The sequence below is a fragment of the Pocillopora verrucosa genome, chromosome 12, assembly GCF_036669915.1.
Source record: "Pocillopora verrucosa isolate sample1 chromosome 12, ASM3666991v2, whole genome shotgun sequence".
NCBI lineage: Eukaryota > Metazoa > Cnidaria > Anthozoa > Scleractinia > Pocilloporidae > Pocillopora > Pocillopora verrucosa.
The window spans coordinates 20,272,091-20,288,311 of NC_089323.1; the positions used below are offsets into that span (position 1 = coordinate 20,272,091).

Genomic DNA, 16,221 nt, shown 5'->3' on the forward strand with positions numbered 1-16,221 from the left:
CAGACGTCGATCATTTTCGTTTTACTGGGCAATCAGCCATCCGTCGTTTGTTCTTCGTTCCTACGTTGAGTTATCGATCGTGTTTTTGTCGATCGTGAGTTTTTTTTACCGTGCTTCAGTCGTTGTTTTCTTTCATTTTTCGCTGATGTTCGTTCACTTGTGCGCTTGACACTCTATTCTGAGACACAGTTCTTTTTATTATAAGCCTGGAAGCATTAACGTCAAATTTATTATTCAAATAGGTCGACGGAATTTACAACTTACTGAATCAGTAACGATCACATAAAGGCTACTGTTGTTCCTGAAAACGATAACACTCTAAGACACATCCTAGTAAGCCCCCAACCCCCTTCCCCTTTGGGTGCTTTTAGCAATTAGTTTCCTTACCCTTACAGACAGGGTTCTATTTTGGAGGGGGGCTTGTGTGAAACTTACTGAGGGCCCTCGCAGGGTCGTTGTTATTCTTTTGAACTGTCAGCCAGATTCAATGATTATTGTGCAAAGAAACAACGTACCATTGGTGAAATACCGACGTTACTTACAAAGAAAGCCAATACAGACTTAGGACTGCAGTTATATGTTGTACTATAAAGCCACCTTGCTCAAGCAGATGGCCAAAAATTGTGACATTTTGGAGTTTGTGATAAGGGAGGAGGGGGAAGGGAGTTTTATAGAAAAAGAGGTATATGAGAGGGGGGGTAACTGGAACGGTTACTCTATTTATCCTATGATTTTGTGACGTAAAGTTAACTTATAGCTATACAGTGTTATGTTAGATACTTCATAAAATCATTTTAAAAAACTTTTGTTTTACCAATTTCTATGTAACAGAAATACTTTTAAGAACTCAAAGATACTTAATCTAAGACACTAAAAAAAATCTGAACTGTTGTAAGTGACTATAAATCAACCAACGAGCTGACTTAATGTAAACATCCACTAAAACCTCCACTAATTTTTGTCCTCTCCGTTAGTGCTCCTTAAAACGAGGGCACTGGGGACCAAGCAATCCAGGTGGTTTCATTTTCCCCAAAGTGGTAAAAGGATTAAAAACGAAAAGTGATGCGTGATCTCATGGTCAGAGCTCGCTAGACTTGTCTCTTTGGAACATTTAATGTTCGTTTAAAGCGATAGTAAAAAGATAGTTTGAAGAGAAAAGAATTTAACAAAGGAAACGATTGATCAGTCACTTCAGCCCTTCTCTGTTGAAGCCTTGTCGCATGTTCCTCCATGACATCCTGGGATTCATTTGATCCTGTAAAAAAGAAGAGGGGCAAGTGTGTGTTACGTCATGTAATTGAAAGGATTCTTAAAGATGTTTCACTTGATCCTCTTGGGGCCTAGAGGTCTTTATCTGAAGTGGCACCTTTAGAGAATTCAGAATAAGAAGTCCAGTCTTATCGCGAACATTCTTTGGCCTCTGGAATGATGGGATGATTCTATGTTCCATCACTTTTCGAAGTAAACTATCTCAGAAGAACTTGCCCCTTTTTTCATGAAAAAACTAATCGAAGCGCCATCAAATTTATTGCATAAAACTGACAGTCCTCAGAATCTGCAAAGTGGTTGTGTCCAAGGAAAGAAACTTTTTCGAAGTACCGCCCCTAATTATAAAAAAAAACGCTTTTCATAAAAGCATACAAAACTTGTAATAATAAAGCAACTTGATACACCCTAAGATGCCTATCGTGTGTGACGCGAGTGCCATACCCCTACCCGTCTCTTAAGCCTTGCCGATAAAAGCTAAAAATTCTTCCTAATGGAACAACTTGTCATCCCCCCAAATACAACAAAACCAGAAGGTCCTACCTATGGAACTGAACCAGTTTCTTGGTAGTTTAAGAACGTATTTGCTATAACTAAGAACATTGCAACGACTTACTTCCGGAGTACACAGCAAACAGCTACAGTTATGCACATCATGCCCAGAAACACCACGGCAATAGCTACGGCCAGCAGAATCACAATAACTTTACGATCTGTGAAGACGAAAACAATTTTCTAACCCTGAGCTGAAACTGTGAAGTTTAGATTACCAACCCCTCCTTACTGATCATAACTGATATTCAATCCTGTTAACATGAACTAAATGCGTACCTACCCCTCCCCTAATCCAATAACAGTCAACTGATAACAATTGAGGGTTCATGTTGGGCTAGGGGAGGGGTAGGTGCGCAGTTGCTCAGATACTGACATTGATCCAGCTAAATCAGGGTGAAACTAATATCTATCTTTGCCAAAGAGACATGAAGTACCGAAGTATCTAGGACTGGCAGGATACGTACCAATTTCCTCAACGTCCTTCCCCTCATCTTTGCCTCCCTCTTTTCCTGGCTTTCCAGAAGTTGACGTTGGTGATGTTGGGGGCTCTTTTGGTTGTGACATGGTTGGTGACGCTGTTGGTGACGTGGTTGCTGATGTTGTTGGTGACGTGGTTACTGATGTTGTTGGTGACGTGGTTGGTGACGGGGTTTGTGATGGAGATGGTGACATAATTTCTAAAGTGGATGTGACCATGGACTCTGACATCACTTGTGACATTATGGATGTGGCTGCTTGGGGTGACATGGGTTGTGACATCGAAGGTGTTGCGGGCTCTGGAACTGATGATGGGATGACCTGTGACACTGCGGATGACTGAGATTGTGACATCGCGGCCTGTGTTGGAGATGGTGATGGTGACTCAGTTTCTACTAATGAGGTAGGAGCCACTGATGTTGAGGCTAAATGATGGGGAAAAAATTAAAATTACTTAAATTTGGCTTGTTTAGAGTACAAGACTATCACCGCACTTTCTTATAACCTCTTGTTTGAAATTGATAATATGCTTACTCCACCATCTGGGTAATCAGCCGAAGAGAGGCCCTTGGAAGGGATGATTGCCTGTCATTTCTTTCTCTATTATTAATTTGTTATGTTGTTTTTGTTTCATTGTTGCTTTTGAAAAACGAATTCGTCTTAAGATCGACGTCAGTTGATGTTTGCAATTAACAATCTAACTTGAAGCGCATAATATGTACTTTACCGAAGCCGGATAGAAAGAACTGACGAGCAAATTTATCTTTGCATTTTCCTTTTTCATATACTACGCACAGTGTTTTTTTTTTAATGATAATAATGATTTATCTAAACCTATATTTTAAATGAGAGAACAGTTAGGCCAAGTTCAATGTATCAATATCGTGACCTTCTTTAGAGGCTTTCGCAACAAATTATCTGCATATATATATATTTTTTTTGCTATTAAAGTCTCTTTAAGCAATTTAGATTTATATCAGCAAATTTCCAAAAAGGCCTTGATTGCCTTTTAATCTATTAAAGCTTCAAGTAGGGTGACGTTTTAGTATCGTGATCGAACAATGATATCAGCAAGAAGCCTCACTAATTGTCATCTTCCGACCAAAGACAAGTTCACAGCCCTTCTGTGAGAAGTTCGAAATCGCCATGTTATCGTGTTATTGGATAAAATCCTAAAATTTTAACTAGCCCTAACCCTTTAACTTCATGAATGACCAAGATAGAATTTCTCCTCGCAATATCATTACAATAACAAGTACACAAGTGACGAGAATAAAGAAAGATATAAATTAGGGGATTATAAGTTGATTCAATACCAAGTTCTCCGAACTAACATCATACGAATTGTATGGCAGACAGTAAAGAGAATTACGAGTGAGATCTTGGGAGCGAAAGGGTAAATACTCGATAAATGAGCTGACAATGAAGTTTTGATGTCGTGAAACAGTCGATAATTCTAGCGATCACTGACTCATAACTTTTGGAAATAAAAGTGGCAATCGTTGGGGACGCCATCCAGTTTGATTTTATCTCATTTCTCCTCCTAAAATAGAAACTCACGGTTTTGTTTCGAGAGGAAGAAACCTTTCAACGGATTTTTAGCTTACAGTTTCACTCTTTATTTTATTGCGTTCCTCAGTAATTTGTGAGTACGTCCCTAAATGTCAGTTCATGCCGGATTATCTCAAAACGGCGCGAGATATAAAACTGGATGCCCGGTGGGAACTGGATTTACCCCTAAACTTGGACGACGGACGGCTTGCTATCTGTACCCCTAAGATATTCCTTAGCGAGGTACCAGAATCCAGTTGCTGGATACCAATTCTCAGTAAGAAGTACTTATTTCGAAAATGTTTCCAGTATAGCGTTGCTCTCATTTTTATAAATTTTAGCTTTCGACATTGGGGTGGTTCCAATTATGTGTAATTAAAAGGTATGAGCGGAACTTCATTAAATGCCGGTAAAAATTAATAAACTTTGAAAGAGAGAAGCAGCTAATGATCATATATTTGATAAAGTTTTGTAGAGTATGACAGATGGCACTTGATGTTGTCATGTCACGAAGAGGTTCAACTATCAACACTTTATCTAATAAATAAGTTAGTCACGATATAATACGCAATGGGTAATACAGAAAATTTCAAAATGATTAAATAGAGCTTGAATGTATTGACCCACGACGGTTTCTTAAAATATCCTTGATTTTAAAGTGTTCAGAAATTTTAAAACGATTAGAGTTTTCATCCTTTCTATATTACTTTGAACATTATCAGTGTAATATTTCAACGTTATCGCGATCTGGTGATATTGTATTTTGTTATGATTGCAAAATTGCAGAATAGACGCCAACATTTTGCCAGTATTGTTAATTTTCACGTTGTTAATCTAAGTAATTCATTTTGATCTAGAATACAATATTTCTGCGGATGATCTTTTATATTTATTATCATGATAATATGTAAATTCATAACTCTTAAGAAAGATGGGAAAGTGCTTCCATTTTTTCCTTTTCGATGCAAGATCAGATAATCAGAATTTACTCTTGTCATTTCTTCTGAAATCAAAGTTTCCGCTCGAATAAATAAACTATATTCTGTATTGCGCCTGATGTTAACGTAACGAGACCACAAGGAAAGGATAAAGAGTTTCTCTAAATAGCATAATGATATTAGAATACGGATTCTGTTGTAGTTACGTTGGATTAGCTGGTTAGAGCCGAGGAACGAAAATCCAGAAGCACTCGTTTAAAGGTCCAGCAACTGGTCATGGGTGTGGCCCTGAGCACGTGTGCAGAGCGTCAAAAGACTGCTTCAGTTTAGAAGTGTTTTTTACGATATTATGTCAAGCAACAGCGAGAATTGTCTCAGTCTTATAAGTGTTTATCACAATATCATGGCAAATAAAGGAATGAAAACACCTCTTGCACCTTTAAAATTGTTGTGAATTTCTTACAACTTAGTCGCCCTATGTCAATTCTTTTCAGCTGTGGGTGAGTTAAAGGGAAAATTTGGTCTTGGAAAAAAAAAATGTCTTTAAGAAACACTTTTGTGACTCACATTGTTAGTATTAAGAAAACCAGATTAAAAAATATAGCAAGAGAATGAAAACACCCAAGCAATTGCAAGCAGTTAATAATTCGTTAATTCTTTTGAATTGATTTGACTACAAATTGCTCTTCTCATGACTACTTTAGTGTTAAAAAATCCATGAATACTGAGACAATTTCCTGTAATATTCGCCGAAGCAAGGTACCATAGGCTTCTACCTGAAGCATGAATGTCGTGTTTTTTTTATTCTGTTAATGCTAGATCATTATTCTTAGCAATAAGAATAAGTTATTTTACTTACGGGACTGACCAAATACCCCAACAATCATGAACACAACGACAAATGCTATCATTCTTGTCCTGCTACTGCACGCCATGTTGCTCTGTTGCTGTACTTTGATCGTTTAAGCTGGGTTTGGTTATAAACACATCGACGAGGATTGTCTTGTCTAAAGCTAAATATTGATTGTGACGCCGTTAGATGTTGCCTGCTCAATATTACTCTCCTTGATTATTTTGTGATATGCACCCATGAGGTAGTAATGAATAATATGCTCTATGTTTAACTAGAAATGGGAAGGTATTAATAATACCAAGGCTATAGATCAACAGTAGAATATCTGAAAATACTAAGAGGCCTTTACATCTTAACGGCCGTAATGAGTAGATAGGATTGTATTGAGGTATGTGAAAGAAAGTAAAAGGGGTGTAAACGAATGTTATTTACGAGGAGTGACTAATAAATGAGAAACGAAGGCGGCTAAAAACAGAGCAACAAGCAAGAGCGAGCGTCATTACGGAAGATTGTGATATCCGGCTTACTCGTTAGCAGAAAGTGTCTGAAGAGTTAATTAATCTGCGGTGTTTAGTTGTCACTATTTGGTAAAAAATATGGAACATTTGAACTTCGTAATAGTTTACCTCTGCCTTCGTATTAGATAAAGGTTATCACAGTAATGATGTTTGATGCGAGGGTCACCGTAACCTTTGCATTGTAAAACTGAGCCCACGGTTTGAATTGTGTACATCAAATCGTTAAACTATGTCTGATGAGAATTCTCATGTCAAATCAACAAAGAATTTTACTTTATTACAATTCAATTACGTTCACTAAAATACAATATCTTACCTAACGCGGACGTAAAGAGAGTTCATTGAGTCTTGGGATAATCTTACCTTGATTTACATTTTGCTATTTCTACATTTATAAAAAATCGAAAAATATGTATCTCGTTCTCACATTTTACAAGAATGTGTCTAAGGAATGTGTCTTGGCTCTGACGAAAGGCTGACGCTCCAAACGACAGCTGAAGACAACTCTTTACGGTGTATGATTCACATAATCAACTAGGTTGATAAAACCCCAGTAAAATTAATCAAGCAGGGCTACAAATGTTGTAAATATGTATGGCACGAGTAAATCTCATAAAGCTATCTGTCCATTAGAACCGGGTTTTGAGCTTATTCAATCCTTGTCGTAAATTGGTGTAGTAAAATTTGAATACCAGTTCCTCTCAAACACAGCTTGCAGCTGCGCACGCACATTGCTGCTATTTTCCGTTTCGTTGATGACGTAACCGATGCCACCGGTGTACAGAAAGTAATCCGCTGACCAGTTGGACGTACCGATGTATGCCACACTCTCAGTGACCATGTATTTGTTGTGGTTCACCCGGGTGAAAGGGATCTCTTTCGTGTAAGGAGGCACAGAGTATAGCCTCTGTTGACGTAAATGTAGAGAGAAAAATATTGTCTAGTTCTTGACACATAAAGGCGGAACTTATTTTTCAGTAGTTACCACAGTAGACTCAGAGCAAATGTAACCGCTATTCCCCCGCACTCTCCCAAAACTTGTGATTGGTCAACAAGCAACGTGAGAAAACGTGTAAGTAGACTTACTTTGTCTCTCAGTACGTGCGCTTTGATTGGTCACATTACACAGTACGGCCGCCATATTAAAAAATATTTCCAATTGAAATCTTCCTCCTCTAATCGAACCCAGAGACATAATGAACATTTTACTAACCTTGTTTTATCGGTTCGCACTTTAAGTTACAGAACATCGTTTTTCTCACTCGAATTCGTGACCTGTGCGCTTCGCGCTTTGGGCATGAATGAATGCGAGTGGAAAAAATCAAGTCCGTAACTCACAGTACGGAGTAAGAAAACGTGGTCAGTAAAAGGTATGTACCAGGGGAGTTATTTATAACCAGATACCACAGAAATGTCTTTAAGAAACGAGGAAAAAAATCAGTTATTACCTGATACTGCACTTACCACTTGGACATAAGCACCATTAGCATAGTTCAAAGCAGCCAGGGATCGAAGGTAGTTTTTCATATCAGATCGTGTGTGATTCCATAGGCTGGCCATCAGTCGCACATGTACTTTACGATCAAATGCTGCTCGTCTTAAAGCGTCATCTATAACTGGCCAATAACTAATGAAGAATATATTTTTTTAATGTCAACGATTTCAAGTGAATCCGTCTTTCTTAATCAGTGCTCAAGTTGTTATCAACCGTGGATATGGAGTTTGAATTTTTACGCTGCCGCCGAACGAAACCGTGTCTCTCGTTTCTTCTTAGGATCACTTAACTCCGTCTCACATTTCAAATGCAATATCACAAAAAGTTAGCTCTTGATGATTTTTAAAGGTACCATGTGTTTACTGAAGGTAAAATATGAATATGAGAATAAGCTCAATCTAGTGCGAGAATTGCCCAGTTTTTATTATCTTGCCCTAGGAACCATTTGGCTAATTTGGCAGCCAAAAGGAGAAAAATAAGCCCTGAACTTTACGGGATTGATGCTCTCTAAAATCTTGAGAACTAATTCGCATTAAAAAATAAACTCCTACGCCAAGTTGTTCAAAGGATGATAACGCTATCCACGGATAAATCGCTATCAGGCGGATAACTGTTATCCGTAGGTATTACCCTATTCAATAGATATCGATTTATCCAAAGGATAGCGTTATCCATCCCGCGAACAACCAAGGCCTGGGAACTAGAGTACAGTGAAACATTACAAACATGGTTGATTAAGAGGGAAAAAAAATGAACTCACGTTCTTTGACGTGTATACAAAGTTGTTGGAAAATAATCCATCACAGAAACAAAAACAAACTTTGTGGCACTGTCAATAACTCGTATTATGGCTGACAAATCATCAGTACGACCAGGTGGACAAAACTTGGATGGAGAAGAAGACAAATATACTGAAGCTGCATTGGAACCATTGAATTTTATTTGAGCCGGAGAATCTGTAAAAAGAATGAAAAAATTGTGTGGAAAAATTAAAACTGAACAGTGTTGGATTCTCTCTGATAGAGTCAAACCATGTCAGCACTTCAACTCTCGTACAGAAGCTGCCTAGCAATTACCCTGCAAACAATACACCTTAACACCCTAACATCAGAATGCATATTCTCCCCACTGTTCTCTATACATTTCCTAGGGTGCTGAGGTGATCTTTCTTTTATTGTCTTGATCACAATTTTTTAATTCAGGGGTGATATTAGAAGGAGAAATTAGATGCTAATCACTCTTATTGGTCAAATGGTTAAGAATCTCTAACACCAAACCTAAGGAACATACCCCTGCAGGGTTTCAAGCTTTAATATATCAAATATCACATCAGCAGTCATATCTCAATAGGATATTTTGGTCTCCAGATATTAGAATCTAACTACAATGGGACTGCCCAAATTCTTGTGCGTAAGTTAAAAAGTGGGTTAGGTTAGTGGTCTGGGCACTTACCAGCATTAATGGTTGTTTGGTACTTTTTTGGCCAAGGATTTGGGATCTTTGTGTCTTGTGCTAGGTCCCAGTATACCTCAAATATTTTGCTCATATCATTTGCCATGAGGCTGCAGTTGTAGGTGATAAGGCCAAGCTCTTGCACCTAAACATTGACAGAACTGAAGTATGGTCAGCTTCAAGTCTAAAACAATGAAATGACATTGAAATGTGACACAGAAACCTGCCATACAAAAAAGTGATAAAAAGTGGACAGGAAAATGGATCACACATAAAAACTGGAGACTCACTCTCCAGTAGAAGCCCAACCTGAAGCCTTCAAGTTTTAGTTAAAGGGTGGGGTGGAATGAGGGGGAGATGGGGGGGGGGGGGGGAAGAAGTGAAAGGAAAGGGAAAGGTACATGTTGTTGTTAAAATATGGAAACCTTTGTGATGAAAAAATCACCTTTCTTTACCTACATGTGAATAAGCAAGGGCTTTCTCAGTATTACTCTGATAAACTTCAGAGAGAAAAAAATCCTTGAAAAACAATTCTTACTCAGATTAAAAGTATTCACTGAGCTGTACCTGTGTGAGTGCTCTCCAGTCCTGATTTGCACTGCCAACATAAAAGTGTTTACCATCAACAAGCCACATCTTAGTGTGCAAGATTCCACTGCCAACCAGACGTGTTATGTTTAATGATCGTACATCTGCAAGTCCTTCCTTGGAAAGGATATTTGTGTCTATCTGAGGGAAGGCATCAGTAGGAGGTGTCTGTACAATTCGGATTTTAACACCTTGAAGGCAAAACAAGAGGTAGAATAAAAAAACAGAATATCAAAGTTTTGTCTTTAACTTGGTGCTAAATATTAGTAGATCAATTATACTTAACAAGAATTGAGTACCACGCCAGGTGTTCTGTACCTCACTTGCATGTGAAGGCCACTCCCATTACATTTGGCCTTAAATGGGAAAACATACTGTCATGACCTAAGTGTTACAGCAAGCTTGTTGATAGGTTCATGATAGGTGATTTAGGATTATTGATTGTGAGATCAGAATTGCTGGTGAGTTGGAAGAATAAAAAGTTTACATCAAACTAGTGTGATTGTTTGTTGCAAAAAAATTTACAATAATAGAAAGAGTCTCTCTGCTAAAAATCCAGTGAGGGGCACTGAGGAGGAAGGGAGCATTGCCCCTTAGGCCTCACACTAATCTCAAGTCCCTTGCACTTTGTGCTTGTTCCTTAGTGAGTAAATGAAACCAGAGGTGGTGCCCAATGTGTAATAGTTTTGTAGGGTTTAGTCTTTTCTCTAAAACAAGTGTTACTCCGGGACTCCCCCATGGCACTTTGCAGTAGGTGGTCTTCCTCAAAAATCACGCATATGCTACCTTCTCAGCATTCGATAACATGCGCCTTTTGTTCACACAAGAAGTATCTCTACCTGCTTTAGCAACATCCTGTAACTTCTTGAACACAGTCTCTCCTTCTTCGGTACTGTAATCTGTGGTTTTCGTATCGCTTCCTTGTAATGTCCAATAAAACGATGCTATGTCGATCCGCTCCTCTGCGATGTCTAGGAGATTCATCCAGCCATCATAGATGCTTGGATTCTGAACCGATCCTGCTGAGAATGTGACATTTTCAGGAATGCTTTCCACTAAAGTTATCGTGCAATTGCTGCTGAATGGCCCAGTTGTTTGCTCAGTTTTTGCGTTTGAGCTCTTGATAATGTGCTCTAGCACAACCACCAGGAAGATAATTAGAATTGCCATGACAATAACGAATGCAATCAAGAGTTTTCTTGTTCGTTCCATCGACGCTATTGGCGCACGAGCTTGTTTCGATTGCACCACAAACATGTTTGGATTGGTCTCCTCCCTCATCAACATATACGAGTCTCCTCTAGCCATTTGAAAATTAAATCTGGGACATTACCTAATAAGTGAGTTATAAACCAGTATAAAGTATCAACTGCGTACGTCAAATAACCTCTCATTAGACACGCTTGAAAGGGAACCCTCGTTAGAGCTTTGTGACCAGGCCAATTGTCTGATCCATGTAATTTCCAAGATGGCAGTCCAGCGTAAGGTTATAGACAAGGGCCTTTTGAAGAACGTTATTCGACACACTGATGCTCACAATAAGGTAAGGATATAATATCCTGATGTGAATTAGATAAGGTGAAAGTTTTATTCAAAAATTCTGATAAAAAGTAAGACAACTGCGTTTGTTGTCAAGTTAAGTTATCGTCGTTAACGAGATCTTGTGTGTTGTTTGGAAACTCCACAAGTTTTTATCTGGTCCTGGTGTAGCAAGTTCACCATCTCTTTCTTTTTTCAGTTATTGGTTAAGATTATATTCTTGCCATAATGATATTAGTCGAGGGAAAAATACTGGTTTGTGCGCCGTATAAGCATCAAGTTCATTTTACGTATGTTGTTCAATCCAGTTTTACTGTTGATCTTTCCCTTTTTGTATTATAAATTCGTAACTATTTGGTTATTTTTTCATTACTAAGATTCAAGAGGAAAGTGAAATGTGGAAGCAGTATGAGCTGATGAACAGTAAAATTAAGGGGAGCAATGCTCCATTGTCAAATGACTCTAAACGGTATGAACTAAACACAAGCTTGTATAATGTAATCACATACCATATTGTGTGCACATCCCTTTAACTCCCGAGAGTGGCTAGGAAATAATTTCTCCTCACAATATCTATACAATATCAAGCAGACAAGTGATGAGATTTAAAAATATCAATTAGATGATTATAATTAGATCTGATACCAAATAACCCAAACTTACATTCTAAGAATTATATACAGCAAACACCATAAACAATTACTAATAAGATCTTGGTTGTGGAAGAGATGTGCAAGCACATTTTATGCTAGATTGATTACCAAACTATTAAAAACATAATGGAATGAGCCTAAATCTGGATAGAGAGTAACCTTTAATTCTTATTTTTATTTTATTTTATGAAACTCCAGTGAAAATGGAAGGTTTGGTATTTAAGGATCCTCTTTGTCCTTACCTTTTTTTAAGTCAGTTCGTCATTTCCTTACTTCCTTTCACTGTTACTACTACTATTCTACTGTTACCATTTTAAGGCTGTTTTATTTTTTTATGGAATGCCTAGGGGAGCCAGAGTTTGAGTTTTTATCATTTTTCTGCCCCAAGGTACAAAGGGCAGATGAGATGTGATGATGACGACACTACATTACCACCCAGAAGTAGTTATTGGACACAACAACTCTTTGATTTTGAAGCAAATGATTCTCAAAGGTTTGTTTGGCTGAAGTTCATCAGGACAATATTAAAATTAACTTACTGCCATTTACACATGTGTACCTCTGTTAACCTTTTGCATGCAAACATCAGCAAGCATATTCTTCATACTACTCTTCATACATATCCTATGATGCTGACAAGGAGAATTTGTCTAATAATCAAGAGCTTCTTTAGTCAGTGATCATTTCCTTTATTCATGTGACCTTATTGTTGATACAGGGGGATACTGTAAAAAGAAATTAGATAGTTTTACTCCTTGTGTCTAAATTCTTTCTTGTAGATGCTTCGTACATTTTGTTTTGTTGATGTTAAATCAAGATAAAATCTTCCAGATGATAAATTTGTCTAGTCATTTTGGTAATGAAATGGATGAATTATTGAAAATGTAGAACACATTTTTGTGTAAATCACTTCTAAAAGATGAATTATTAACATAAAGGTGTATGATTTTGTTTTATTCTTTAACTAAGCTGTTATATTTTATTACCAGATGGGGTCATGAGGGTTACAAAGAACTCTATCCAGAGGAGTTTGAGAATGGAGATAATAAGAAAAAAGCTCAAAATTTTGATGGGAAGAAAAGGAAAAAACATAAGTATGTGAATATAGTTTGTTTTCTTACTGAGGGAATAACTCATTTGATCTAGTTGGAAAACTCAATTTAAGTGAGCATTTAAGATTATTGTATGAAAAAAATTACAATTATTTGCTCACAGATAGGGGCTTAATGGTTATAAAGAACTTTATACGGAGGATGTTAACAAAGAACCCTTTAGTGAGAAAAATAAAATATCTACAAAAAGTAGGAGGAAAAAGGAAAAAAAGTACTGCAAAGGGCCTAAGTTTTATGAAATTCTCTGCTTTTTTGAACTTATTCAATGTAATGTCAAAAACGCCTATATCCCTATGGATATATAGTTCTTCTAAAGTTGCATTATATACTGAATCCAGCGGTGAAAAGTGAGTTTGTGCAGTGGCAAAGAGGGCAAAGGTTGGGACAGAGGCTGGAGTTAGATCTTCGTCATGATCCCATTGCTGAAAGAAAACTTTTTGAATTGCAGAGTTGACTCAAAGAGCAAAAAACACAAGAAGAGAAAGAGAGAAGAGAAAGAAAGTGACTTGGATTCAGATGTATCAAATAAAGAAAGTGAAAATAGTGATGAACTGCAAAGAAAACGGCAAAGGACTAGTAAGGCTAGAAGCAATGAACATAGTTTGAGAAGAAAACAGCAAAAAGATCGTAAAAAGAAGAGAAAAAGGCCATCAGATGGAGAAAATTCCGGGATAAGTTTAAGTGAAGAGATGAGAGAACAGAATAAAAAGGTGCATCACAAACACAGGTCAAAAACTCGAAGAAAATGGAAACTTGAAAAAGACAGATATTATAAAAGTAACACTGAAAGTGACTCTCATGACTCGAGATCACACAGACGGGAAAAATATGAACGAAATAAACACAAAGAGAAAAGAGTAGAAGAAAAACGTGGAAAAAAGAATGATTGATCAGTTTGACTGGATTGAGGGAAAAACGCGGTGCAAGAAGTGAGTTAGAAAAACAAAACGAGTAAAGATTGCGTGACATAGTTGCGTGACCAATTAACGACAATCGTTTCCAGAAAAAGTATCAGCCGCGTAATGTGTGATTGTTTTGTGAGAGGGAAAATGTATCTTCCGACCGATCTTTTTTAAAATCGAATATACACGTACTGTTTTTCAAGAAACGTGTCTTTGCATACTAAATAAAAACTTTTTCGGTTTCAGTCCTGTTCGACTGTCAAGTTTTGTTTTGTGTTTTTACAGTACTTCCGTATCGTGTTGTCACGTTTTTTTCGTATCTTCAACTCCGGTAGCAAGGCATGAATGAAAACTACTGTACGTGGTATAAACTTCCTTGAGTGTTCGGACTTGTGTATATGTTGTCACGTTTGTGCAGTGCTCCCGGGGTGAATATTATTTTTGTTTTGATGACATAAAGAAGACAATAAAACAAAGAAAAGCTCTCTGCCTTGGGAAGCCAATCTATAAGCAAATTTATTCCACTGACTTCTTCATGGGCTATCTTCTTTTGACTATTCCTCTAAATAGCTTTTGTTAATGTTACATAACATGTATATACAAATATTTCAGAGACGTTATATAACGTCGCTATTAATTATCATGGCTTTCCAAACTACAGTGCGGGAGCTAAAATTATTCATTAATAATTTACATCTGAAAACCAACTCACGTACGAATGAGCCAGACTTAGATACCCGTACTTATTTTTGTGATAATGAAAGTACATTTATCTATTTATTACTTAGAGAGAAAACGCGATAAGAATGTTGATATTGTCGATCTAAAACAAATTAGCCCTAGCGCCCATTTCCCGCGAAGATTCTTAGGAAAGTGGGAACTTATTGACATTAAGCCAAAAATATCATTACTTTTTAACAACTAGATCCGCAAGAAGCTAAGAGATATGATGATTTATAGTAATACACGAATCTAACAGAAAACGGACATGGCTTTAAGTAAAATCAATGCAACGGTGTTAGACATATGACCTAAGTAAGATTGATATCTACAAATTACGAGTTCAGAATCGGTGTAATGGGTGAGGCAAAACAAAGCGTGTGAAACTGAGTACTGTATTCAAACTAAAAAAACTGTTAAGAGTTAAGAATGACACGAAGAAAAGCTTTCAGTCCACGAACAGTAACGATGATAGAAAAAATAGGGTTAATCTAATATTGTAAACGGAATCAGTAAACGGGAAACTGGGCTGAACTTTTCAAAATGCTGACGTAACTACTCTTTGAATTTGGGCGGGATAATTGGATCCTTTGACGCGCATGTTCATTCAAGATTTTTGGCCACCGCCAATCAATATAGCGTGGACTTAAAAAAGTTATCTGGTTTGCAGCGTGAGTGGAAAACGTCTGTTGCGATTTCAGCGTGAAAGCGCCGTCTTAACTCTCAAGCAGCAGTTCAGCTTGTTGTATATCTTTAGAGCCGGAAGCAATAAGCCGGGCATACACGACTTCTTATGCAGAATATTGACCGGAACAAAATTGTTTTTGTTAAGCATTTGCGTATCCGCCCCCTCCCAGGCAGGCTAATACTCTATTTTTCACGCTTCATGGCGACTTTAACTCCACAACGAGAAGAGGGTTTTTCATTTCAGTATAATCCTCGCACCAGTGTGAGGCCGAATTAATTGTGGATAAACTATGTTCTCTTCTAATAAAGGAAAGTTCAAAATCCTCGTCACCATACGTGTTAAAGTCTTCCTTCAAGATTTTGACTCGTGCCTGTTCGGTTCAAGCAAACCTTCATTAACTGTGCGGTTTTCCCACCCAACTCGATTTCACGTAGTATTGTGTCTGTCCCATTTTTGATTATGACAGTCTGTTTGAAAGGTTATGAAAATAAAAACTTCCTGTCCGGGCGACACTGAACAAGGTCCTTATGTTGAAGTATTATCGTTTTGATTGTCGTCTTGGTTGAGAAAAGAACTTCAATAAATAGCAGGTTAAAAAATAATAAAAAATGCTAGGAATCCTCTTTTTAATTCCAGACTGAGAGATGGCCAACCGCGAGCGGAAGATGCACCTTGCACAGCTAATAAAACGTGCTGATTTATAATAACACGTGCTGATACACTTTTTACTTCCCACCTTTAAATTTAAAACATATATATTGAACAATATATTTCCAGTAACTTTTTACAAGTTGTTAGGGTTGAATGTCATGAGTTGTTTGGAATTTTCTTTTTCAGTCTTTGACTTGCCTTTTTTCGATAACAGGAAAATCAAATGCATTTTGCACTTTTCAGATTTTTCCGTCTTTCCTGTG

The 16,221-nt window shown here is 37.4% G+C and overlaps 3 protein-coding genes across 3 annotated transcripts; 1 reads left to right on the forward strand and 2 right to left on the reverse strand.

The window, feature by feature from the left end:
* Positions 1–231: 231 nt before the first annotated feature.
* LOC131783431 (putative uncharacterized protein DDB_G0290521) lies at positions 232–5,800 on the reverse strand. The gene is made up of 4 exons (XM_059100184.2): positions 5,647–5,800; positions 2,286–2,723; positions 1,883–1,979; positions 232–1,255 (listed from the first exon to the last, which is right to left on the reverse strand). The coding sequence occupies exons 1-4, from the start codon at positions 5,720–5,722 to the stop codon at positions 1,246–1,248; spliced, it is 621 nt and encodes a 206-aa protein (XP_058956167.2). The 5' UTR covers positions 5,723–5,800; the 3' UTR covers positions 232–1,245.
* A 609-nt stretch (positions 5,801–6,409) lies between these two features.
* On the reverse strand, positions 6,410–11,098 carry LOC131783375 (5'-3' exonuclease PLD3-like). The gene is made up of 6 exons (XM_059100110.2): positions 10,533–11,098; positions 9,673–9,884; positions 9,106–9,250; positions 8,414–8,609; positions 7,623–7,785; positions 6,410–7,065 (listed from the first exon to the last, which is right to left on the reverse strand). The coding sequence occupies exons 1-6, from the start codon at positions 10,999–11,001 to the stop codon at positions 6,811–6,813; spliced, it is 1,440 nt and encodes a 479-aa protein (XP_058956093.2). The 5' UTR covers positions 11,002–11,098; the 3' UTR covers positions 6,410–6,810.
* Positions 11,099–11,154: 56 nt separating this feature from the next.
* On the forward strand, positions 11,155–14,330 carry LOC131783426 (uncharacterized protein NKAPD1). Its single transcript, XM_059100180.2, has 5 exons — positions 11,155–11,236; positions 11,610–11,701; positions 12,274–12,378; positions 12,875–12,979; positions 13,446–14,330. Exons 1-5 carry the CDS (start codon positions 11,162–11,164, stop codon positions 13,885–13,887), a joined length of 819 nt encoding a protein of 272 aa, XP_058956163.2. The 5' UTR covers positions 11,155–11,161; the 3' UTR covers positions 13,888–14,330.
* Positions 14,331–16,221: the final 1,891 nt, after the last annotated feature.

Excerpts from the sequence above, each read along its gene's own strand:
- LOC131783431 (XM_059100184.2), bottom strand. The coding sequence starts at position 5,722 with ATGGCGTGCAGTAGCAGGACAAGAATGATAGCATTTGTCGTTGTGTTC. Across the intron at positions 2,724-5,646 it reads TGGGGTATTTGGTCAGTCCC|CCTCAACATCAGTGGCTCCT; the intron begins GTAAGTAAAATA and ends CCCATCATTTAG. Across the intron at positions 1,980-2,285 it reads GAAGGACGTTGAGGAAATTG|ATCGTAAAGTTATTGTGATT; the intron begins GTACGTATCCTG and ends TCGTCTTCACAG.
- LOC131783375 (XM_059100110.2), bottom strand. The coding sequence starts at position 11,001 with ATGGCTAGAGGAGACTCGTATATGTTGATGAGGGAGGAGACCAATCCA. Across the intron at positions 9,885-10,532 it reads ACAGGATGTTGCTAAAGCAG|GTGTTAAAATCCGAATTGTA; the intron begins GTAGAGATACTT and ends TTTGCCTTCAAG. Across the intron at positions 9,251-9,672 it reads ACTGGAGAGCACTCACACAG|GTGCAAGAGCTTGGCCTTAT; the intron begins GTACAGCTCAGT and ends GTCAATGTTTAG.
- LOC131783426 (XM_059100180.2), top strand. The coding sequence starts at position 11,162 with ATGGCAGTCCAGCGTAAGGTTATAGACAAGGGCCTTTTGAAGAACGTT. Across the intron at positions 11,702-12,273 it reads TTGTCAAATGACTCTAAACG|GTACAAAGGGCAGATGAGAT; the intron begins GTATGAACTAAA and ends TTCTGCCCCAAG. Across the intron at positions 12,980-13,445 it reads AAGAAAAGGAAAAAACATAA|AGTTGACTCAAAGAGCAAAA; the intron begins GTATGTGAATAT and ends TTTGAATTGCAG.